The following is a 25300-nucleotide window of genomic DNA, read 5'->3' as shown; positions in this document are numbered from 1 at the left end:
ATTCTAAAACCTAAATATCCACTTTTATAGTATAAAAGTCCAAAGTAGAATGTGATTAGTACTCAATGTAGAATAAGAAGTTTAAAACTAAACAACTACTCGATGTTGTATACAAACAAGAATCCTAATCAAATAAGATCTAGAATTCTAGTCAATCTAAAACTCAACAAATCTCCACCTTTGACTTGAATTCAAACTCCTTAAACTTCTTCCACCAGTCGCACCTATTTGCAATTTCCTAACTCCACCTACTTTCCAACACCTTGAACAACTCTCCAAGCATAAGACTTTTCAAATCATTGGCCTTTATAATTACCACGACTACACATATCGAATCAAACATGGTCCAACACTCGATTCCACAAAACAGCCAATGCACCTGTGTAGTAGTCAAGTCAATGGCACTAATTGACTTCGAAAAGGGACCTCGACGACCCTCCCAATTCATTATTGGCAAGATTTTTCGTCCTTTCACCATCGTCTACACCATGGGAACCTTTCATCAACTCCTCAGCAAATGAAATCTCACTTTGGTAGCTACCATCTCCTGTGCACTATTCTCATCCCTTCGAGGCCTCACATTCTAGACAATATAAGCCATTATTCAAATTCCCCCTCATCAGGACCATGTTGTTTTATGTGACTTTTACCACTCCATCACAAGCAGAATATCCATACCCTTTAGAGTCTAACAAGCTCAATGATATTAGATTCTTACGCATCTCTGGGACATAGGCCACACCACCCAAAGAGCGCACAACCCTATCAAACATTTTGATTTTCATCACTCCAAGACCCATGACCTTCACTATTGACTTATTACCCAAACTCAAATTCCCAGCCACCCCTTCTTGAAGTAAATCAAAACAATCTTTTTGATAACATATGTGAGTAGTAGAAGCAGAATCTAAATACCAATCAGAATTTGCATCCATATTTTTCGAGATTGTAAGGACATCACAATCATCACCTTCAGCAATGAAAGCACACTCACCTTTGCTCTCATTACTTTCATCCTTTTTTGTAGGATAATCCCTTTTAATATGTCCATACCCTTTGCATTGAAAGCACTGAACATTGTTGGATCTAGACTTGCCACCCTTAAATCCCTTACTGGTTGACTTCCTCCTATAAACGTCAGTTACCAATGCCAAGCCACTTGGATCTCTATCCCCTTCTTTACTTTTCTTTCGGGCTTCACGAGACATTAACGTTGCTTGTGCTTATTCTAACGTTATTGTATCTATCCCACATATCAGAGATTCCACAAATACCTCAAAGGAGTCTGGAAGCGAAGCTAGGAACAATAGTGCCTTTTCCTCTTCCTCCACCTTCACATCAACCTTCTTCAACTGATTAATGATCCCATCGAATTCGTTCATATGCTTCATGAGGTCTCCATTCTCCTCCATCTTTAAGTGATACAACTTTCGCCTAAGTTGCAACTTGTTGGAAAGACTTTTCGCCAAGTAAATCTTCTCTAACTTTGCCCATAACCTTGGAGCAGAATCCTCATCAATAACATGGTTAAACACGTTATCTCTAATGCAAAGTCGAATAGTACTTACACACCTTTGCTCCAACTCTGCCCATTCAACATCCTTCATGTCATTTGGTTGCCTTTCCTCCTTTCCTAGCAAGGGGCGCATTAAACCTTGCTGCACAAGGAGGTCTTTCATCCTTCTCTGCCACTGCGTGAAACTAGTCTTCCCATTAAACTTCTCAATTGAAAAATTTGTAGAACTAGTAACTTTCGACATCTTTATTGAATCTTGAATTTATTGAACTCGAAGCTCTGATACTAGTTTGTTGTGAAAATTGCCCAAGAAACAATAAAGATAAAACCTAGAGAAATTAAGCAAACAGAAAAATACAAGAATTTACGTGATTCGGTCTCTTACCTATGTCCATGGATTGAAACTGTTCTTTCTATTATTGAGAAATTAAAGTACAATAAATTGACCTTTATGGTTTCCCAAACCAACCCGAGATCCCTTGTACACTTTTTCTCAATAACCTCCCAAGAACACTCACCCAAACCACTCTAGCTCCACCTAAAGTAAAAGACAGAGTTACAAGGTGTTCCCTCTCTAAAGCTCTCAAAGCACTACTTGCAATTCTAAAGCCTAAATATCCACTTTTATAGTATAAAAGTCCAAAGTAGAATGTGATTAGGACTCAATGTGAATTAAGAAGTTTAAAACCATACAACTACTCAATGTTGTACACAAACAAGAATCCTAATCAAATAAGATCTACAATTCTAGTCAACTTAAAACTCAACCATCTATGTGCATCATTTTCTTCTATGGCTCTTGGTTTTTGCATTTGAGTATACATCATTTCTTGGTTTTCTTCTATGGCTCTGTGATTGTCGTACACCCAAGATTGGCACTAAATTAATTATTTTCTATGTCCAACTTAAAAGATTTAGGCAGGCAACAAGTTCAAAAAAAGCTTTGAAAAGTAGGTCATTACTCATTATTAGAGGAGAATTTACCAAGTATTACTTAATTACAAAAGAATCATAAATAACACTAAGTTTATGTTTTTCGTTCAAAGACATTTGAAGCAGAATTTCAAAAATTTTCTATACATTAACATCCTCGCAAGTCCCATGCTCTTTCCATGCCACTTCATGGAAAGCCAACCAGCAGAGCATCTCCATGATTCCATTCTTTTCTTTCTTTCTTTTCTAATATGTCTGAGAGAGAACTAGTCAATGATTAGGCAAAAGACATTGGGGCCCTTGTCTTTCACTAACCATTTGAGCAGGAAAAAGATACTAAGAGTAAAAAGAAGAAGAGATTCCAAAGAAAACAGGTCTTTGCCTTAAGAGTTTCTAATTTCTATATATTACTACTGTTTTTGTTATCAGAAGCAGAATTATAATCTGCATGCATTCTAAAGAAGATAAGTGAAAGTCTTTTTGTTTTTTTAATTTCCTGGCCTTCTGATCGTTGCAGTGCAAAGTTTATTATATCTACTTCAGTTTTCTTCGAACTCAAAAAAAAAAAAAAAAAAACTTCACCGACTTTGTCAGTGCATGTCTGTAATATATTTTGGCTGGATCAAAATAGAAGCTCCTCAAAAGTTCATGTATATTTCTTTTGATTTGCATCCTCTTCTTCTATGGTTTATTTGTCTTGGTTTTACAGTTTTACTCCATAGACGTAGACAACAAGTCGAATCATGTAAATTTTTATATTTTTATGTTTGCTTGATTTTGTTGAATTTTATCTTTATTGTTTTTGAGTAATTTTCATAACAATTTATAACATATTAATACACTGATCAATTCTATACCATTTTTGAATTTAAATCAAGTTTGATAGGTCGGGTTATTCCTTGAAGCTCTTAATTTTTTTAGTGGAAATTAATTCAAAATAGTTTTGATTAGAACAAATTAGGCTTAGATGATCTTCTTTCTTGTATTAGATTACCAGCCTTGGAGGAAAACGTTCGTAAGTATCTGTAAATGATGGTTCAAAAAATAGAGATGTACCTTGACCCTCTACTTCTCTCCAAGCAAAACATGATCCTTGCACTATATGAATCATTTAATGTGTTTCGCCATTTTTTCTTGTGTTCAACAAAGTGTAAAACTTCAATCCCTTAAACACAGAATTTAGTCCAAAAAATAAAATAAAAAGTGCAAGTATTTTTCCATGAAAGCCATTGAACCGACCTAGGAAGAAAGTCAGAAATAGATGGACCTCCAAGGGAAAAATGATTGCAAAATGACAAAAATCTAAAAGACAATAATAAAGGGATCAGATCAATAATTGAAAAGCTTTGATAGTAATGTTGTCTATGTCCCATTGGTAATCTTTATCTTCTTAATTAATGAGAAATGAAAAAAAATTATTGTTTGAAGCAAAATAGAAGGATAAGCAAAAAGAAGACAGGAAATGGCAGCGAAAATGCATATCACCAAGAAAATACTGATTAAGAAAAAGAGACGTAAGACCAAAAAGAAAAATTGAATTGAAGGTGTGAACTTGCTTTTAAAATCATGATAGATTTGGTTTAGAGAAAACTATGCTTCATTAGCATAAGTCAATCCAAAGTCATGATAGAAGTTGTGAAGTCACTTTCCTTGAATTCAATAAAAACTCGCCAGTTGTCTTACTCTCCACAAATTTCTTTATGTCTTGAGGCAAAGACCATAAATATAAAGAGATGTACCTTGACCCTCTACTTCTCTCCATGCAAAACATGATCCTTGCACTATGTGAATCGTTTGATGTATTTCGCCATTTTTCCTTGTGTTAAACGAAGTGTAAAGCTTCAATCCCTTGAACACAGAATTTAATCCCAAAAAAAAAAAATAGGGCAAGTATTTTTCCATGAAAGCCATTAAACCTACCAAGCAAGAAAGTCAGAAATAAATGGACCACCAAGGGAAAAATGATTGCAAAATGACAAAAATCTAAAACGCAATAATAAAGGGATTAGATCAATAATTCAAAAGGTTTGATAGAAATGATGTCTATGTCCCATTGGTAATCTTTATCTTCTTAATTAATGAGAAAATGAAAAAAAAAAGAGTTGTTTGAAGCAAAATAGAAGGGTACGCAACAAGAAGACAGGAAATGACAACGAAAAATCATATCATCAAGAAAATACTGATAAAGAAAAAGAGACAACTCTTGATAGATCAGTTTTCTTCTCCAATCCGTAAGACCAAAAGGAAAAACTGAATTGAAGGTGTGAACTTGCTTTCGAAATCATGGTAAATTTGGTATAGAGAAAACTGTGCTTCATTAGCATAACTCAATGCAAAGTCATGATAGAAGTTGTGAAGTCATTTTCCTTGAATTCAATAAAAAATGGCCACTTATGTCAATTACTCTCCACTAATTTCTTTATGTCTTGAGGCAAAGACCATAAATATATGTAGAGATGTTAAAAGAATGTATCAGCTGGATAATCAAGCTACTGTTTACTGCGTCGGAACCTTGACATGACATAAATACATGTATAAAATTATTCTTACTCATGATAAAGGTTTACATATTGCTCAAGCAATTACTTGGTTGGACAATACTTGACTTTTTACTTATAACAAATTTAGAATTATTTGTAAAAATTATTTTATTCAAAACTTTTAATATTCAAAAAGCTTACAAAATAGTAAAAGATAAGATCATGAAAGCAAAGCATAGAAGAAACTAAACCAAGAAGATAGATTTCCATCCTCTTTCCATAACACTTCCTGGAAAGCCAAACAGCAGGGTCCTTAGCAGAGCATCTCCATGACTCCATCCTTTTCTTTTTTTTTTCTTTGTTCTTTTCTTATCTGTCTGAGAGAGAACTAGTCAATGATTAGGCAAAAGACATTGGGGACCTTGTCTTCCACTAAGCATTTGAGCAAGAAAAAAATAGTAACAATAAAAAGAAAAAGAGATTCCAAAGAAAACAAGTCTTTGCCTTGAGAGTTTCTACTTTCTATGTTCAACTACTGTTTTTGTATTCAGAAGGAGAATTATAATCTGCATGCATTCTAAAGAAGATAAGTGAAAGTCTTTTTGTTTTTTTAATTTCCTGGCCTTCTGATCGTTGCAGTGCAAAGTTTATTATATCTTCTTCAGTTTTCTTCGAACTCAAAAAAAAAAAAAAAAACTTCACCGACTTTGTCAGTGTCTGTAATACATTTTGGCTGGATCAAAATAGAAGCTCTGTCCGGACTCCTCAAAGTTCATGTATATTTCCTTTGGTATGTAAATGTTCATCCTCTTCTTCTGTGGTTTATTTGTCTTGGCTTTACATTTGAGTTTAGATATTTGAAAGTTTAGATGCATTGACACGTATTTTCTATTGTCAAATTAAGTTATTCTTTTCATCTTAGATTGACAGATATTTGTTGTTTCTTAATTCCCTCTGCTAGTGGGCTTCTGGTTATTGCAGTACAAACTTGATTTCTACTTGAGTTTTCTTCGATCACTTATGAAAAGCTTGGCCTTGGCTCGTGAAACTTCATCTTTCCTTGGTATATATATGCATCATTTTCTTCCATGGCTTATTTTTGTCTTGGTTTTTGCAATTGAGTATACATCTGCAAACTTTACATGCAAAATCGGCACTTAATTATCTTCTATGTCCAAATTAACTGTTTTGTTTTTCTACAGTTAAACTACACCCATGGCATTTGTGTGAAGCAGAGAGCTAGAAACTTTGTGTGTCTCTTACCCTTTCACATTCAAGTGGTGAGAATAGAGAGGTAAGTTCCAAGAAAGGATTTCAGCACCTTTTACAGTATATTAATTTGCTTCCATAAGCTCATCTCTTTGTTTTAGGGAAAGAAAAAAAATTCCTCTTGGCTTAAGAGTTTCTACTTTCTATATTCTTAACATCTGAGTTGCTCTGTTTACTTTGCTTTTTCTGTTTTGCTCTGTCAGAAATAGAATTATCTATATGCATTAAACAGAAGATAAGTGAAAGTCTAATATTTTTTTAATTCGCTGGCCTTCTGATCATTGCAGTGCAAAGTTCATTTCTACTCCAGTTTTTTCTGAACTTAAAAAGATAAAAAACGAACTTCACCGACTTTGTGAGATTGCGTGGATTAAAATAGAAGCTGCTCTGTCTTGCTCCTGAAACTTCATCTATAGCTTTCCTTGGTATGTAAATGTTCATCTTTCTCTTCTATGATTTATTTGTTTGGTCTTACATTTGACTAGATATTTTCTATTTCCAAATTACAACATTGTCAAATAAAAGCTGTAGTTATTGAGAAAAAACTAAATATATAGATATTTTGAATGTTAAGAGATTATTTTGTAGAATGATAATATTATGCTTTTACTCTAACATGTAAAAGAAAAAAAAAATCCTCCTGCCTCAGAGTTCCTACTTTGTATATTTAAGGACTGTTTTTGCTATGAAAAGCAGAATTATTTGTATGCATTGATTCCTTGGCCTTCGGTTATCTTTGAACTCAAAGAAACTTCACCGACTTTGTCAGTCCCTTGATCTTGGCTCCTGAAAATTCTTATATATTTCCTCGGTATTTTGATTAAATCTGTTCTCTGATTCCTACTTTTCCTTTCCTTGGCTCCACAAAGGTCAAAAAAAAAAAAAAAGCCCATAGCTGCTAGCTTTAGTATTTTGATTTCTCTGCTTCCTATCTTAAAAGAAGAAAACCATGCAACTCTAGACTATTTCTTTGCTCTATTTCTTTAATTACCCTTACTCTATTTTTTGCTTTCGACTGCTCCTGAATTTTTCTTTCCTGATCTCCGGAGTTGGTGACCAGTGAATAATTTCTGCTTGTGCAGCATTCTCAATTTTCAAGTTGGTTGATCGACAATTGTTCTATTGTGATTCACATATTTCAAAAAAGTATTGTTGCCAGGGTAAGATACATTCCAAACATTTCCTAATTGGTTTTGTCTCTATGTAAAATTTTTACTCATAGAAATTGCTCTTCACTATCAGATCATCAAAGAATGGCTGAACTTGTTACCGCTGTTGCAACCAATACCGCGGGGAACCTGGCAACAGAATACGCATCACCTTACCTCAGTTATTTTTTCCGTTTTGGCAAAATTGTTAAAGATTTCAAGAATCAACGAGACCAACTTGAATTGAGAAAAGTTCGAGTGAAAAATGATGTCGCTGAGGCAAAAAAGCAAACTCAGGTAATTGAGAAGGATGTTGAGGAGTGGCTAACAAGGGCAGAGAAAGAATTGGGAGAAGCTCAGAGTTTGGAAGATGAAATTGAACGTAACAAGTGTTTCAATTGGTGTCCTAGTTGGGGCTGGCGATACTGCTTAAGCATCAAAGTAGCTAAGAAGAGACTTTGTATCTCTCAACTTTTAGAGAATTCTAATTTTGAACGAGTAGGTTACCGAGCTACTCTTCCAGGATTAGAGTTCATTCCATCTAAGGATTTCATGTCTTCTGAATCTTCAAATTCTGCTTTCAAAGAGATCATGGAGGCTCTGAATAATGGTGATGTGAACATGATTGGACTATATGGGATGGGAGGAGTGGGTAAAACCACTTTGGCAAAAGAAGTGGGAAACCAAGCCAAACAACTCTTCAATAAAGTTGTGGTTGTAACCGTGTCCCAAAATCCAAACATCAACAATATTCAAGATAAAATTGCAGACTTCCTAGATTTAGATTTTCAAAAGAAGACACCAGAAGGAAGAGCAGAACAATTGTGGTTGAGAATCAAAGACGAGAAGAGCATCCTTATAATCCTGGATGATGTTTGGGAAGAACTTGACTTGAAGATTATTGGAATTCCATTCGGTGATGATCACAAGGGTTGCAATATTTTTTTAACCACGCGTCTTCAAGAAGTTTGCACTCGAATGCCCTGTCAAAGGAAAGTTCCCCTCAAAATCTTATCTGACGATGAAGCATGGGCTTTATTCAAAGATAGCGCTGGTCTAAAAGATAACTCTCCCACCTTGAAGGTAGCCAAGGAGGTTGCTCTTGAAGGCAAGGGTTTGCCTCTTGCAATTGTAACTATGGCGAAAGCTCTAGAAGTTGAAAGTCTTGATGGGTGGATAGCAGCAAATCTACGACTTAAGGAGTCAAGACATTTGGATAATCAACATGTTTGCGGAGGTATTTATAAATGCCTTAAGCTTAGTTATGATTATTTGAAGGAAGATAATATCCAGTCATGTTTCTTGTTGTGTTCTCTTTTTCTAGAAGATGAAGAGATTAGTGTTGCGTTGTTGACTGTATTCGGCATTGGTCTGGGATTGTTTGGTAATATTAACTTAATTGAAGACTTAAGGAGGGAAATTCGTCTAGCACTATCCAAACTCCAAAAGTCTGGTTTGTTATTGCAAACTGATGATGAAGAATCTGTAAAAATGCATGATGTGGTTCGTGATTTTGCTCATTGGATAACATCCACAGGGGAAAAAATGTTCATGGTAAAAAATGAGTTGACGGAATGGCCTAACAGTGAAAATTTTGATTGTTATACAGCAATCTCCTTATGGAATAGTAAGATAGATAATTTTCCTGAGAGATTAGAATTTTCAAAACTCAAGACCTTGATTTTATCAGGAAGGGACTACCAAATAGTCCCGAGTACATTTTTTGAAGGAATGAAAGCCCTCCAAATTTTATTTCTTGAACGTCATGTATTCTCCATGGAAGCATTTCAATTCCTAAAAAATCTTCGAATTCTGAGCATTGTAAGGTGTGGCCTGCAAGAGGATATCTCATCATTGAGAAATCTGAAAAACCTTGAGTTTTTAGAATTGAGTAGTGTTCACTTTGAAGAGCTACCTGAAGAATTATTGGAATTGCGTAGACTAAAGTCACTATATTTTTCTTGCTCTGGAGATGGACCCATCAATGTCCCCCCTAACTTGCTATCAAGGTAATACTTAAATGTCATTAAAACTGTTTATCTTGTTGTTTTTAGTTAAGTATTTAAGTTTGTTGTTTCCCGCTGGCAATCTGATTGTGCGAATATATTCACCTTTCCATTGTTGGATTTTTATGAGACTGTTTGATATGTTGGTCTCTTGTTTCTATGGCCTCTGTCTTCGATGATTTGTCATGCTTGATTAGTATCCTGGATTCATGCTACTCCATTTGGTCTGCACTATCATGATTGGACTACTTTTTATACTTTTTGTGATCTGTTCTTGTTCATGGAAGCTCGCCTTTTTTGGTTGGAATGCACACATTTTCTCTAAGCATGTTATCTTATTCATTTCATTACTTAGCCATTTTTATCATTTGCTTGAATGTGTTATTTCAGCCTTAATGATATTTCGTATTTGTGTGTAACAGGTTAACGTCACTCCAAAAGCTACACGTGCCGAGAGACAACAATGCTAACTTATTGGAGTTGAATTCATTGTCTCGTTTGACTACATTAACATTGAGTGTTTCTACTGATCAATGTTCTCAAGAAAACTTTGTGTTCCCTAAACTACAAAGCTACAGTATATCTGTAAACACAGATATTGAATTTCCGAAGAAGCATATCTCGAGAATATTGACAATTAGTGATTTCTCATTGTTCAATGCATTTAAGGAGCTGTTTCGCAATGTGCAAAAGCTGACTCTGTACAATATCATGGAACACAAAACTGTTGTTCCAAATGTAGATCAGTGGGGACTAAATGAATTGACTTCTCTTGAGGTTGCATATTGTGACGATCTGGAATGCTTGATTGATACAACACGAGAACAGAGTCCAACCACTGCATTCTCTAATTTGGTGAACTTAGACATTGGTAAAATGACTTCTTTGAAAGAGTTATGCCATGGTGAATCACCGAATAGCTTCTTACAAAACTTAGAAACATTGATCATTTGCGATTGTGGACAGTTGCAATCAGTGTTTCAAATGAATGGTCAGATGCTGTCAATCTCAAATTTAAGAAGCTTGGAGCTGCAGTCATTACCGGCATTGGAGAGTATATGGAAAGAGCCAACTCATCGTGTGAACCTACAAAGTCTGAAGGATGTAAAAGTTGATGGTTGTGATAAACTGAAATCTATCTTCTCAACTTACCTTGCTCAAAGTTTGTTGCATCTTGAACAACTCAAGATATCTGCATGCAAGAAATTAGAGCAAGTCTTTGCTTTTGCCCAAGATATGGCTGAGCTGGAGGTACCTCTTATCTCTCCATTTTTCCTTTAATAATTCTAGCATCTGTTCTTTATCTAATTACGTTTTCTTTTTGTTAAATTATCAAATATATAAGTAATCATGTGTTCTAATCTTCATAAATTATGGCTTTTTACACTTCCTTTTAAATTTTTTAAAAATGTATGTCGTTAATATTCAAGTACTTTTTTGAACAAGTACAATTAATTTAGATTTAAATAATTATTAATTAATAAATTTTTTATGCCAGGAAAATCAGGCACCACCACTCTCAAATTTAATTTGTTTGGAGTTGGAGTCTTTACCAGAATTGAGCTGCATTTGGAGAGAACCCACCCATCTTGTTAAGCTCAAGAGCCTTAAAACTATGAGAATTGGTTCATGTTCTAAATTGGAATATCTCTTTTCACCTACCCTTGCTCAAGCTTTGGTGCATCTGGAAGAACTCGAGATAAAGGAAAGCAACTCCTTGAAACATTTAATCATGGAAGCAGAAAATGGTGATGAAATAGTTTCAAACAAGGATCGCTCTCTCCTGTGCTGGCCAAAATTAAAATCTTTTGAGATAGCTAGTTGCAAAAGTTTGAGATATGTGTTTCCCATCACTTTGGCTCAAGGACTTCCGCACTTGGAATCAGTTCAGATAATTGATTGCCCTCAACTAATGCATGTCTTCAACATGGCAAAAGAAGAGGATGGGCACGATATTCTGCTCCCTCGGTTACAGTTTTTAAGACTTGAATACTTACAAAACTTGAGGAGCTTTTGTCCAAGAAACTATTTTGTCATGTTGCCATCTTTGAAGGAATTCCAAGCTTGCAATATTGGTCTCCCACCCGAATCAATGGCTCATTTCCATATTCACGAAAGTCTTTGCTCGTGGTCTCTATTGAAGGTAGTTCTGTTATATTTTCGTTTGTTTCAATTTTACTTTTGATAATTATTAATTGATTATTTATCTGATCATAGAAAAACATCTTTCTTTTAGTAAATCAATATCTACAGATAAGAATATTCCAAGCTTTGGTATGTTTTTCAACTTTAATGAGCTTTCAATGAAAAGATAAAACAGTTTTCTTTTGCCTCAATTTTTAAATTTGATGCATAGAAAAAAATTCAATTCTGATTTAAGGAGTATTATCTACCTTTCTATTTTTCTAATATCTTTCATTTTGTTGTGAATTTATCAGGACGTTCAATTGCAAGCATTGAAGGAGTTATTACACAATGTCAAAAATCTTACCTTGAATAGAGTCATGTATCAAAAAAGTCTCGTTCCAAATGTAGATCCAAAGGGACTTAATGACTTAAATTTTCTTGCACTTAAAGGTGGCAAGGAGCTCGAATGCTTGATTGATACAACCCTAGGCCATGTCTCAACTAATGCATTCTTCAATTTGGTGGAATTAGTAATAGAAGAAATGACTGGTTTGAAAATGTTGTGCAACGGTCAGTTTCCAAAGGGCTTTCTACAAAAACTAGAGAAGTTGACAACAAGGAATTGCATGGAAATGGTCTCTTTATCTCCTGCGCTGCAAAATCTAAAAGAAGTGAAAGTTATTAATTGTGGCCAGTTGCAAGAAGTATTTCAAATAGATGAGTTTCTTCATGATACGAAAGAAAATCAAGGATTGCTGTTGTCAAATTTAACACTTATGGAGCTAAACTCATTACCGGCATTGGAGAATATATGGAAAGAGCCAACTCATCTTGTAAGCCTACAAAGTCTGAAGGATGTAAAAGTTGATGGTTGTGATAAGCTGAAATCTATCTTCTCACCTTGGCTTACTCAAAGTTTGTTGCATTTAGAACAACTCAAGATATCTGCATGCAAGAAATTAGAGCAAGTATTTGCTTTTGCCCAAGATATGGCCGAGTTCGCGGTACCTCTTATCTCTCCATCTTTCCTTTAATAATTCTATCATTTGTTCTTTATCTAATTATGTTTTTTTTTTTGTTAAATTATCAAATAAATAAGTAATCATCAGTTGTAATCTTTGTAAATTATGGCTTTTTACACTTCCTTTTAAATTTTTTAAAAATGTATGTCTTTAATATTTAAGTACTTCTTTGAACAAGTACAATGAATTCATATTTAAATAATTATTAATTTATAATATTTTTTTATATGAGGAAAATCAGGCACCACCACTCTCAAATTTATTTTGTTTGGAGCTGGAGTCCTTACCAGAATTGAGGTGCATATGGAGAGAACCCACTCATCTTGTTAACCTCCAAAATCTTAAAACTATGAGAATTTGCTCGTGTTCTAAACTGGAGTATCTCTTTTCACCTACCCTTGCTCAAGCTTTGGTGCATCTGGAAGAACTCAAGATAAAGGAAAGCAACTGTTTGGAGCATTTAATCATCGAAGCAGAAATTGGTGATGAAATAGTTTCAAACAAGGATCGCTCTCTTCTGTGCTGGCCAAAATTAAAATCTCTTGAGATAGCTAGTTGCAAAAGTTTGAGATATGTGTTTCCCATCACTTTGGCTCAAGGACTTCCGTACTTGGAATCAGTTCAGATAATTGATTGCCCTCAACTAATGCATGTCTTCAACATGGCAAAAGAAGAAGATAAGCACGATATTATGCTCCCTAAATTACAGTTTTTAAGACTTGAAGACTTAGAAAACTTGAGGAGCTTTTGTCCAAGAAACTGTTTTGTCAAGTTGCCATCTTTCAAAGGGTTGGAAGCTTCCAATGTTGGTCCCCGACCCCAAGTAATGAGTCATTCCCAAAATCAACAAGGACTTACGTGGCAATTTCAGTTGAAAGTAATTCCTTTAACATTGTGTTCGTTTCAGTTTTACTTCTGGTAATTATAAATTGATTATTTATCTCATAAAAAAACATATTTTCCATCAATAATTTTTACTACATTCACATCTACTCGTAAGTGTAATTTTTACTACATAAATTGATACTCTAAGCTTTGGTTTATTTTTTGATTTTAATAAGCTTTCATTGGAAAAGATAATTTTTTTGGCCCAGATCTTTAAATTTTATTCATATTATTCTCATATCTTTCATTTTGTTGTGAATGTATCAGGACATTGAAATCAATGCAGTCAAGGAGTTATTATACAATGTCACAAGTCTTACCCTGACAAGAGTCATGTATCACAAAAATCTGGTTCCAAATGTAGATCCAAGGGGACTGAATGAACTAACTTTTCTTGCACTTAAAGATGGCAAGGAGCTGGAATGCTTGATTGATACAACAGAAGGCCATGTCTCAACCAGTGCCTTCTTCAATTTGCTGGAATTAGTCATACAAGATATGACTAGCATGAAAATGTTGTGCAACGGTCAGTTTCCAAAGGGATTTCTACGAAAACTAGAGAAGTTGGAAGCAACGAATTGCATGGAAATGGTCTCTTTATCTCCCGCGCTACAAGATCTAAAGGAAGTGAAAGTTATTAATTGTGGCCAGTTGCAAGAAGTATTTCAAATAGATGAGCTTCTTCATGATGCAGAAGAACCGCTGCTGTCAAATTTAGAACTTATGGATCTACACTTATTACCAGAATTGAAGTGGATATGGAAAGGGTCCACCCATTTTGTTCGCCTCCAAAGCCTGAAGATTTTAGAAATTAGTTTTTGCAACAGCTTGAAATATCTCTTCTCACCATCCCTTGCTCAAAGCTTGGTGCTGCTTGAACAGCTCAAGATATATCACTGCTATGGACTGCAGCACATTGTCAACGAGTTGGACTGTGATGATGGAATTGAATCAAACGCCCATCTCCATTCTCCATTCTTGCCAAAATTGGAAACTCTAACCATAAGTAATTGTCCAAAACTGGAATATGTTTTTCAAATTTCTTTGGCTCAAGTTCCTCCACGATTGAAATTCGTTTCGATAAGCGATTCTCCTCAATTGCAACAAGTCTTCAATGTGGCAAAAGAAAAGCATGGAGTTGATCGTGCCATTGCACTTCCTTGCCTACAACAGCTACAACTCGGAAACTTGATAAACTTGAGTTGCTTTTTCTCGGAAAATTTTCTCATCACATATCCATCCTTGGAGAATTTAGTATTTTCGGACTGTCCTAAATTGACAAATTTCACCATTCAAAAAGAAGTTAACGAGCAAGCTCAACTCAAGGTACTTCTTTTATACTCTTTTCCTTCAATTGTGGTTCTAAAATTTACCTTTGACTCAAATCTTTCAACGTCAATATACTAATCCAACTGTATGTTAAAATTGCTGTTAGAAAAAGAATTGCATATTAATTAGCATGTTAATTCTGATTTTCTGAAAGTTAATATGCATCAATATGGGTGATCAGAACATCACCCCTGAAATGTATAAAAGGATTTTGAGGTGTTATACCAGTGTAGCAATGTAGATACCAGCACAAAATCTGCCTGACTAAGTATTTTGTTGTGAATTTATCAGGACCTTGGATTTCATGCCATGAAGGATTTATTATACAATGCCAAAAGTCTTACGCTGAAAGGAATCATGTATCAGAAAAATCTGGTTCCAAATGTAGATCCAAAGGGACTGAATGAATTAACTTTTCTTCTACTTAAAGATGGCAAGGAGCTGGAATGCTTGATTGATACAACAAAAGGCCATGTCTCAACCAATGCCTTCTTCAATTTGGTGCAATTAGTCATACAAGAAATGACTGGTTTCAAAATGTTGTGCAACGGTCGGATTCCAAAGGGATTTCTACAAAAGCTAGAGAAGTTGGAAGCAACGAATTGCATGGAAATGGTCTCTTTGTCTCCCGCGCTACAAGATCTAAAAGAAGTGAAAGTTATTAATTGTGGCCAGTTGCAAGAAGTATTTCAAATAGATGAGCTTCTTCGTGATACAGAAGAACCCCTACTGTCAAATTTAACACTTATGGAGCTACACTTATTACCAGAATTGAAGTGGATATGGAAAGGGTCCACCCATTTTGTTCGCCTCCAAAGCCTGAAGTATTTAGCAATTAGTTTTTGCAACAGCTTGAAATATCTCTTCTCACCATCCCTTGCTCAAAGCTTGGTGCTTCTTGAACATCTCAATATATATCACTGCTATGGACTGCAGCACATTATCAACGAGTTGGACTGTGATGATGTAATCAAACCAAACGCCCATCTCCATTCTCCTTTCTTGCCAAAATTGGAAACTCTAACCATAAGTAATTGTCCAAAACTGGAATATGTTTTTCAAGTTTCTTTGGCTCAAGTTCCTCCACGATTGAAATTCGTTTGGATAAGCGATTCTCCTCAATTGCAACAAGTCTTCAATGTGGCAAAAGAAAAGCATGGAGTTGATCGTGCCATTGCACTCCCTTGCCTACAACAGCTACAACTCGGAAACTTGATAAACTTGAGTTGCTTTTTCTCAGAAAATTTTCTCATCACATCGCCATCCTTGCAGTATTTAGTATTTTGGGACTGTCCTAAATTGACAAATTTCACCATTCAAAAAGAAGTTAACGAGCAAGCTCAACTAAAGGTACTTCTTTTATACTCTTTTCCTTCAATTGTGGCTCTAAAATTTACCTTTGACTCAAATATTTCAACATTAATAAACTAATCCGACGGTATCTTAAAATTGCTGTTAGAAAAAGAATTGCATATTAATTAGCATGTTAATTCTGATTTTCTGAAAGTTAATATGCATCAATATGGGTGATCAGAACATCACCCCTGAAATGTATAAAAGGATTTTGAGGTGTTATACCAGTGTAGCAATGTAGATACCAGCACAAAATCTGCCTGACTAAGCATTTTGTTGTGAATTTATCAGGACCTTGGATTGCATGCCATGAAGGAGTTCTTATACAATGCCAAAAGTCTTACGCTGAAAGGAGTCATGTATCAGAAAAATCTGGTTCCAAATGTGGATCCAAAGGGACTGAATGAATTAACTTTTCTTCGACTTAAAGATGGCAAGGAGCTGGAATGCTTGATTGATACAACAGAAGGCCATGTCTCAACCAATGCCTTCTTCAATTTGGTGCAATTAGTCATACAAGAAATGACTGGTTTCAAAATGTTGTGCAACGGTCGGATTCCAAAGGGATTTCTACAGAAACTAGAGAAGTTGGAAGCAACGAATTGCATGGAAATGGTCTCTTTATCTCCCATGCCACAAAATCTAAAGGAAGTGAAAGTTATTAATTGTGGCCAATTGCAAGAAGTATTTCAGACAGATGAGATTCTACATGATACAAAAGAAAATCAAGGACCACTGCTGTCAAAATTAACACTCATGGAGTTGCACTCATTACCAGAATTGAAGTTGATATGGAAAGGGTCCACCCATTTTGTCAGCCTCCAAAGCTTGATGTTTGTAGAAATTAGTTATTGCAATAGATTGAAATATCTCTTCTCACCATTCCTTGCTCAAAGCTTGGTGCTCCTTGAACAACTCAAGATAGATCATTGCAATGGACTCCAACACATTATCACTGAGTTGGAATTTGATGATGAAATAGAATCAGAAGACCATCCCTATTCTCCGCTCTGGCCAAAATTGGAAACTCTTACCATAAGTGATTGTCCAAAATTGGAATATGTTTTTCAAATTCCATTGGCTCAAGTTCTTCCACGGTTGAAATTCGTTTGGATAAGCAATTCTCCTCAGTTACAACAACTGTTCAATGTGACAAAAGAAGAGAATGGAGTTGGTCGTGCCATTGTGCTCCCTTGCCTACAAGATCTCCGGCTTGGAAACTTGATAAATTTGAGTTGCTTTTGCTCGAAAAATTTTCTCATTGCATCGCCTTCCTTGGAGAAGTTGGTAGTTTTCAATTGTCCTAAATTGACAAATTTCACCATTCAAAAAGAAGTTAACCAGCAGGCTCAACTAAAGGTACTTTTTTTATACTCTTTTCCTTCAATTGTTGTTCCAGATTTTGCTTTGGACTCAAATCTTTTCAACCTTCATAAACTAATTCAACGACATCTTAAAATTGCCATTAAAATAATTTTATACTCTTTATTTTTGATGAATATAAAAATCAAAACTCATGAATTAAAAGCAAAAAAAAAAGAATAGCACATTAGTTTACAAGTTAATTCTGATTTTTTTCGTTTTTTTATCTGAAAGTTAATATGCATTAATATGGGCGATCAGAACATCACCCCTGAAATGTAGCAATAGATATAATATCAGTACAAAATCTCCCCATCCAAGAACCTGTAAACAAAAAAAATACCTTCCCCACTTTGTTTGCACTTATACTGAACTAAGCACGACTGGGTGCTATTTCCAGATTGATATACAGAAAAAATTGCTATTTCCCTCATTTCATACAAAAAAGGTTCGCTTTCGATTTTGTACTCTTCAAGTCATATGTTAATCGACCTTTGTAATCAAGTTTCATAGTGTAAACTTATAATCAAACAAATATTAAAGTAATTGCTTGATTTATGAGGCATTAGATGCATAGAGTGATGTGTACTTTCTTTGGGATTCAAGGCACTTTTCTCTGTCAATATTTAGGTAACAATATGTTGGACCTTTGTAATTTATTCAATTTCTAATGAAATTAAGATATTTTAATATCTTTGCAGGAATTATACCTCTCTGACTTGGGAAATGACAAGGGGTGCAACACAATTAATTCTCAATCAAGCTGGAGTTTAGTAAATTTGGAATATATAACTGTTGGAAATTGTGTGAAGATATTTCAAATGCAAGCTGGACAATTCTTCTCAAGGGTAGAGAATATACAGCTAGAGCATTTACATCAGTTGCAGGGTCCCATCCAAGTTGCAAGCCTTCAATGTCTTAGATGGTTACATGTGTCAAAGTGTAATAGGTTGAAATACCTCCTCTCTCCTATGCTTGTTCGAAATTTGCCGCATTTGACCCATTTGGAGATAAATCATTGTGAGGAATTGGAACAAATCATTGAAATGGATCAAACTTCAGCATCATCATCACAGGCTCATCTCCAACCTATATCCTTCCCCAGTCTTGAAATTATAAGAATTTATAAGTGCAGCAACTTGAAAAGCTTATTTCCTCTTAGTATCACCTGTTCTCCTTCAAAAGTCAAGATCATCTCAATTGATGGGGCCTCTAAACTTGAGCGAGTCTTTAACTTAGACGTTGAAGATGATCAGAAGGGAATAGTGCTCCCTAACTTGCAAGGACTGCTTCTTAAAGAGCTGCCAAGCCTCAAGAGTTTGTCTCAGGGTTACCATTTTCGATTCCCCTGTATGCATTATGCTGAAGTAAAAGAATGCCCCAAGTTGAGTACAAGCTTCAGCATTGATTCAAAACGTGTTGTGCATGCCATAACAGAGGTACCCACTCAGCTTTTTCTTTTGTTAGGCTTAATAAGTCGTTCTTGACAATGATATTGATAGAACTAACGATGAGATATACATTATGGAAAATAATAATTAAAGTTGAATTCGTTTGATCGAAAATGTTCTGAAAGATAACCATAATGGGATGGAAGGAATATCTATTAATATTTTTGAAAAACTCTAGTATATATTCATAAAAATCAAACGTGAAATTAATTATCTTCTAAAATAAATTAATTAATAATTATTCTCACACATTTGACTTAATAAATGATGTATGATTTTTTGCTCAATAAGCAAGATTCAAATTGACTCATCCTCAGATCAGGAAAAAAAAAAAGACTAATAATGGTTGGCTTTTTCTTCCCTAGCATCTTAAGAAGAAAATAATTAAAACAGTATTGATTTATTGCTTTATGTCATTTGTTTTTTGTTATTTTTTGTTAATTTGTTTTGAAGGCACCCGAACAAGTTGAGAATGATAGAAGGGAGGGTTTGATCACTAAGGAAGAAATAGTTGATAATCAGGCCGCCTGCAACGATGTATTTTGGCTTTGTGGATATCAGGAAGAGACACTACCTCTATATATGAACGTGGACGAAGCAGAGGATAACTAACCCAGGTAGATATGGCTTTTCAACCCAATTTTATTTCTTTTCTTAAATAAGGTGCTTGTCTAATGGCTTATGATTTATGACAGGTTCTTTGCTTCAATGATACAGGTGGTTGGTACTTGATTGTGCTTAACAACATTTGAGCTGTCTACTTTATGGCACCGTCTCTGCTTTCAGCTTTATTTTGCAGTGGTGAAGAACTAGTTTACTCTACGACTCTTATTGCATTTGCTTGTTTGGTACATGTTCTTAACTTTTGAGTGAAATTCTAGTATTCCAAGAGTACATGGTTTTCTCTGTGATTAGTTGATTTGCAGCTGGCTGATCTTTGCTTCTCTTTTACGATGTTAAACTCTTTTTTGTACGGTAATGTTAGTCACCTGTAACTACTTGTATGAATGAGTAGTACATAGTTATGTTTACTTGCATGTTCTGGAAATTTCCCTTTTACTTTGATAAATTCAGTTTCTGTGGTAGACTTAATTCTTTCAAGGCAAGAGCCAAGAAGAGTCTTGATTCCATATTGATGTTTCTTTGTTATTTTGAGGTAGAGATAGTCAATTAGCCGAAGATTGACCAAAACTATTTCTTCCCCCATTTTTTTTCCCATTAGTGGTTAAATAAAGTTTTCCCAATCACGAGGAGAAAAAAATTTGACAATACTTTCTTAAAATTCCTTTTAGCTTTGCTTTTCTCAATACTAGCCATTTTTTAATTGAAATTTCTCATTGAGTCGATGGATTTAATTATTTGTCTCCCTCTAATAATCAATTTTGATAGTAGTTAAAATTTATAATATAACGATCTAAATATATAACGTATTTTAATATTTTAAGATTTTAGAATTGAGATATTAATTACCCGTTAAATAAAGCTTTTTTATAAAAGAAAAAGTGAGATCTATAATTCCGTGAAGCAAATGATGTTTGGCTCCATTGCTATTTGAATAAAAAAATGAAAATAAAAAGAGACTAGAAAAAAAAAACCTATAATTCAAAAGTGCTCATAATAGTGGTTCCATGTCCTACTAGCCAAAAAGGATGAAAAGCATTGTTTGGGTGCCATTTATACCTATAACTACGTTGCAATGGAGATGGGATCGAGAATACGGTAAAACCAACAACATTTACAGACAATTTTTCAGAGTGTAGGCCCACTATCACTGTTCTATGGGGAAGACGAGAAGGAAGGTAGAAATGGGGATTTTATTTTCTTTTACCCTCCCAACTAAATAATGAGACAGATACTGGGACAAGGACAAGGCATGATTTTTTGATAAAGAAAAGGAATAAAATTCTAAGGAGAGATTGTGTGAACTCTATTATTGCATAGAATTTGTCACATTAGCCTTGGTTATTAAAGTTGTTTATAATATATTAATACACTGATCAATTCTGTCTCATTTTTGAATCCAAATAAAGTTTGATGGGTCGGGTTATTCCTTGAAGCTCTTGCTTTTATTTATTGGAAATTAGTTCAAATAGTTTTGATTAGAGCAATTAGGCTTAGATGTTCTTTCTGGTATTAGATCAATAATTCAAAAGCCATAAATATGTAGAGATGTTAAAAGAATGTATCAGCTGGATAATCAAGTTACCGTTTACTGCATTGGAACCTTGACTTGACATGACATTATTACCTGTATAAAATTATTCTTATTCATGATAAAGGTTTACATATTGCTCAAGTAATTACTCGGTTGGACCATACTTGACTTTTTACTTATAATAAATTTAGAATTATTTGTAAAAATTATTTCATTCATAACTTTAATATTCAAAAAGTTTTAAAATAGTAAAAGATAAGATCATGAAAGCAAAGCATACAATAAACTAAACCAAGAAGATAGATTCCCATCCTCTTTCCATAACACTTCCTGGAAAGCCAAACAGTAGGGCCCGTAGCAGGGCATCTCCTTGACTCCATCCTTTTCTTTTTTTTTACTTCTCTGAGAGAGAACTAGTCAATGATAAGGCAAAAGATGTTGGGGCCCTTGTCTTCCACTAAGGATGTGAATAAGAAAAATAGTATCAATAAAATGAACAACGGATTCCAAAGAAAACAAGTCTTTGCCTTGAGAGTTTCTACTTTCTATGTTCGACTACTGTTTTTGTTATCAGAAGCAGAATTATCTGCGTGCATTCAAAACAAGATAAGTGAAAGTCTGTTGTTTTCTAATTTCCCGTCCTTTTAATTATAGTTGATTTCTACTTCAATTTTCTTTGAACTCAAAAAAAAAAAAAAAAAACTTCACCGACTTTGTTAGTGTCTGTATTTTGGCTGGATCAAAATAGAAGCTCTGTCTTGCTCCTGAAAGTTCATATATAATGAATGAATACCCTGTTTTGCTTATTTGCTCTTTTCTGTCTGACTTGTGTTACATAGTCATATATCATGTCTTTAACAATCTGCAATTTGCTCTGTTACTGATTTTTGTTTATTTTTTGTTATGTCCTATACTACTTGTTAACGAAAATTAGTATTAATTCTTGTTCTTTATGTCTCACTTTGTTTGGTTTTGAAGGCTCCCTGCAGGATAAACAAAGCTGCATCAGAAGAATCAGAATTCTAAAGGTGAATCTCAAGGCAATGACAATAACTTATTATTCCGTGGAATTTTAGGCACATGAGCTTAAAGGACAGAGACGGATGCCATAAAATCATATAGAGATTACATGTCTATCTTAATTCTAAAGACTAAGACCCACTCCATATCTATAAAGTCATATTACTTTGTCACCATGAATTCCTACCAAATAAAAACTCTCTTTCCTTGCACCTTCCTTTGCCAAAAAATCAGCACTCACAGAATAATACACCGCCTATCACCTCCTTTAAAGAATCCACCTGCTGAAATGTCTTCCACCATTTCCATAATCTACTGTCGAGGTTCAATATCCAATTAACTGCATTCCTCCAATCTGTTTCAATTATAATTATAAAAAATTACATTAATCGAGTATGATCACGTCGAATACTCTATTAAAATCCGTCCCCTGCCATCCCTAAGATGGCCTTGATTTACAGCACCACTTAATCTTGATATTCTCCCAAGAAAGCCAGGGGAAACAAGCACTACAACATGGCTTTGAAATTTGATAAAGTGGTCTAAAACCAATGTTAGAATTGGTACGCCCACGCTTGCCACGCCTGTTGTTAGAAAACGAGATGGGATCCATGTGTTTCGTATTTGGGTTCACAATGCTTTTTGTGCTATATATTACCAAACGAACTTCGCAAGCATGCATGCATTTGAAACACTACAAACTGAACTGAGAGTTTCTTTTCTTGATGGTGAAGCTGAACTGAATTTGAAGTTATAGGCAAATTTGAATACAATCTTGTCATGCTTCCTTTTTTCAAGTTGTAGCAAATGCTCCAAGCCTTTTATACAGAAACTGCAAATGTCCTTTTATTTATCAGATTAATTTATTAATTTTTCAACTATATCCTAAAGAATATGGGACAACTTTCTAATTCCGTTGATAAAGTTTTTAAATTCCATGACAGTTTGTTGGATAATTTTCTATAATTTAATTACCTCAAAATTTAACTTATTGGGGTCTAGGTAATTTAAACAGGGCTATATATTATAATAAATGTTTTAATAAAAAGAAAATCGCTAAACTAAGAAATATATTATATATTTAAATAAATATATTATATTAATAAAGACTAATTAAACTAAGAAATCAACTACAAAGAAAATCACTCTTTAAACAACAGAGGAAAGCTATTTTGATTAGTTAAAATTTGCATTTCACTTTCTCTGAAATAGTTAACTATATCCTGACATTGGTTTGCCATTAGAAAATTTTGATGAGCAAGCTATTTATCAAGAAGAGATCAAACAAAGGAGGAGTTGATGATATATGGAGGTAAATGGACAAGTCTCCATCAAGTTGGCTAACAATCAATTGGCCAAGTAATATAAATGCCCTTGTTGATAAAACAAAGTGTGAAATGAAATAATGTTTACACATATAAAACAAACCTGAAGAAATAATGATGTTGTTCATCTGCCAAGCTTTTGTTTTGTATGGGAATTGTGAAATGAAAGGATTTCTAACAATGTTTTGGATTGTAGCTGGAAACCAATAAATAAAATAAACTTTCTCAATGTATAGAAGTAGCTTTGTTATTGTAGCTTTCTCAATGGGACCACGTTGAGCCAAGTTGCCCATAATTTATCCAAATGTCCTGCTGCTACACCTACTCTTCTCAATAATCAATTCATTATTCATAACCAAGTTGCCAGTATTCTTTACTAATTTTGAGGCAGAGATAATCAACTAGGCGACCAGTGACCAAAATATTCCCTATCACAAGGAGAAAAACAATTGACAAAACTTTCTTGGACAATTTTAGCTTATTTTTTCTCAATGCTGGTCTTTTTTCTAATTGGAATTTTCTCCTAAAGATGATTGATGTCATTATCTATCTCCCTTTAATAATCTAATGATCAACACATATAACAATTAAAAAGAAAAAAAAAAGTGAGGCTAATAATTCCATAAAGCAAACCATGTTTGGGTCGATTGTTATTTGAATAAAAGAAAATGACAATAAAAAAAGACTCGGAAGAATACCAAGTCTTTGCTGCGACTTGTCTTGAATAATAAAATAAAAATAGTTCAAAAGTGAATCAATAATTCCATGTTCCACTAGCAAAAGCAGTGGGTGGTTGGGATTATAGATAGAAGCGATTTAGTGTTGGGATTATTATCATTTGTATAATAATCGGTGGGTTTTTAACTCCGTTAGTAAAGTTAAAATATTGTCAAATGTCCTTTTAGTTATCAGATTAATTTTTTTTAAATATATCCTAATGGATACGTGACAACTTTCTAATTCCATTAATAAAATTTTTAAATTCCTTCAACAGTTTATTGGATAATTTTCTATCATTTAATTAACTCAAAATTTAACTTATTGAGGTCTACATAATTTAAACAAGGGCAATATGTTAACTCAAAATTTAACTTCTTCTATCATCTCCACATCTGCGAGCTACACTACCCCAAAGACTTAGTTTGATTTCTGCCATACTCTTCCATTTCATGTTCCTTGATATTTCCACTTTTCTTTCAACTCAAAAAAAGAGGGCATCTCTGTTGGTTTATCTTCATTGGTTTCTACTTTCCTCATTTTCTTTTAACTCACCAAAAAAAAAACAAAAAAACAAAAAACTGTTCTTTGATCCCACAAAGTCAAAAAAAAAAAAAAAAAAAAAAACCAAAGCTGCTATCTCTAGTATTTTGGTTTCTCTGCTTTCTATCTAAAAAAAGAAGTCGGAGTTGGTGAAGTAATTACCCTTATTCTATTTCTTTGCTTTGGGTTGGTCCTTAATTGTTCTTTCCCGATCTCCGGAGTTGGTGAAATAGAAATCCATGCAGCTTTAGAAGATCCATTCGAAGTGAGGTAAGCTTCAAGAATACATGTTATATTCTCCATATAAAGCTTTTGCTATGCTCAATTTCTCTAATTACTAATGCAATTGACTTCTCGAGTTCTTCGTTTGGCAAATAAAATTAACGAATACCTCTGCTTCTAATTTCTAAATTACAATGTTTTGCAAGAGCAATATATATATATATAAAACCAATTACCTCCATTAGTTCAAGGTTTACAATAAGTGTTTCTTTTTCTTAAAAACCAAAAAAAAAAATTAATCCCACTGGCTCAATGTAAATCTCAAGGTAATGACAATATCCAATAAAAACTCTCTCCTTGCACCTTCCTTTGCCAAAAAAATCAGCACTCACAGAATAATACACTGCCTATCACCTCCTTTAAAGAATCCACCTGCT

The 25300-nt window shown here is 34.2% G+C and overlaps 1 protein-coding gene and 1 pseudogene across 2 annotated transcripts; both read left to right on the top strand.

Annotated features, from left to right (window-relative positions):
* The first annotated feature begins 5121 nt into the window (after positions 1-5121).
* On the top strand, positions 5122-8777 carry LOC108662926 (putative disease resistance protein At3g15700; annotated as a pseudogene). The gene is made up of 6 exons (XR_016027509.1): positions 5122-5719; positions 5891-5992; positions 6132-6223; positions 6486-6623; positions 7281-7358; positions 7441-8777. The product of XR_016027509.1 is annotated as a putative disease resistance protein At3g15700 (transcript).
* Positions 8778-8837: 60 nt separating this feature from the next.
* LOC18593548 (uncharacterized) lies at positions 8838-19493 on the top strand. The gene is made up of 10 exons (XM_088808214.1): positions 8838-9355; positions 9775-10603; positions 10851-11495; positions 11791-12483; positions 12743-13324; positions 13654-14712; positions 15007-16065; positions 16360-17427; positions 18132-18869; positions 19335-19493. The coding sequence occupies exons 1-10, from the start codon at positions 8838-8840 to the stop codon at positions 19491-19493; spliced, it is 7350 nt and encodes a 2449-aa protein (XP_088664340.1).
* Positions 19494-25300: the final 5807 nt, after the last annotated feature.

Source organism: Theobroma cacao, chromosome 7, assembly GCF_053813885.1.
Source record: "Theobroma cacao isolate CCN51 chromosome 7, ASM5381388v1, whole genome shotgun sequence".
Taxonomy (NCBI): domain Eukaryota; kingdom Viridiplantae; phylum Streptophyta; class Magnoliopsida; order Malvales; family Malvaceae; genus Theobroma; species Theobroma cacao.
This window is presented reverse-complemented; position numbering and strand designations above follow the sequence as displayed.

Bases quoted from the DNA above. Each gene is read 5' to 3' on its own strand.
- LOC18593548 (XM_088808214.1), top strand. From the start codon at position 8,838: ATGCATGATGTGGTTCGTGATTTTGCTCATTGGATAACATCCACAGGG. The intron at 10,604-10,850 runs GTACCTCTTATC...TTTTTATGCCAG, and splicing joins AAGATATGGCTGAGCTGGAG to GAAAATCAGGCACCACCACT. The intron at 16,066-16,359 runs GTACTTCTTTTA...TGAATTTATCAG, and splicing joins ACGAGCAAGCTCAACTAAAG to GACCTTGGATTGCATGCCAT.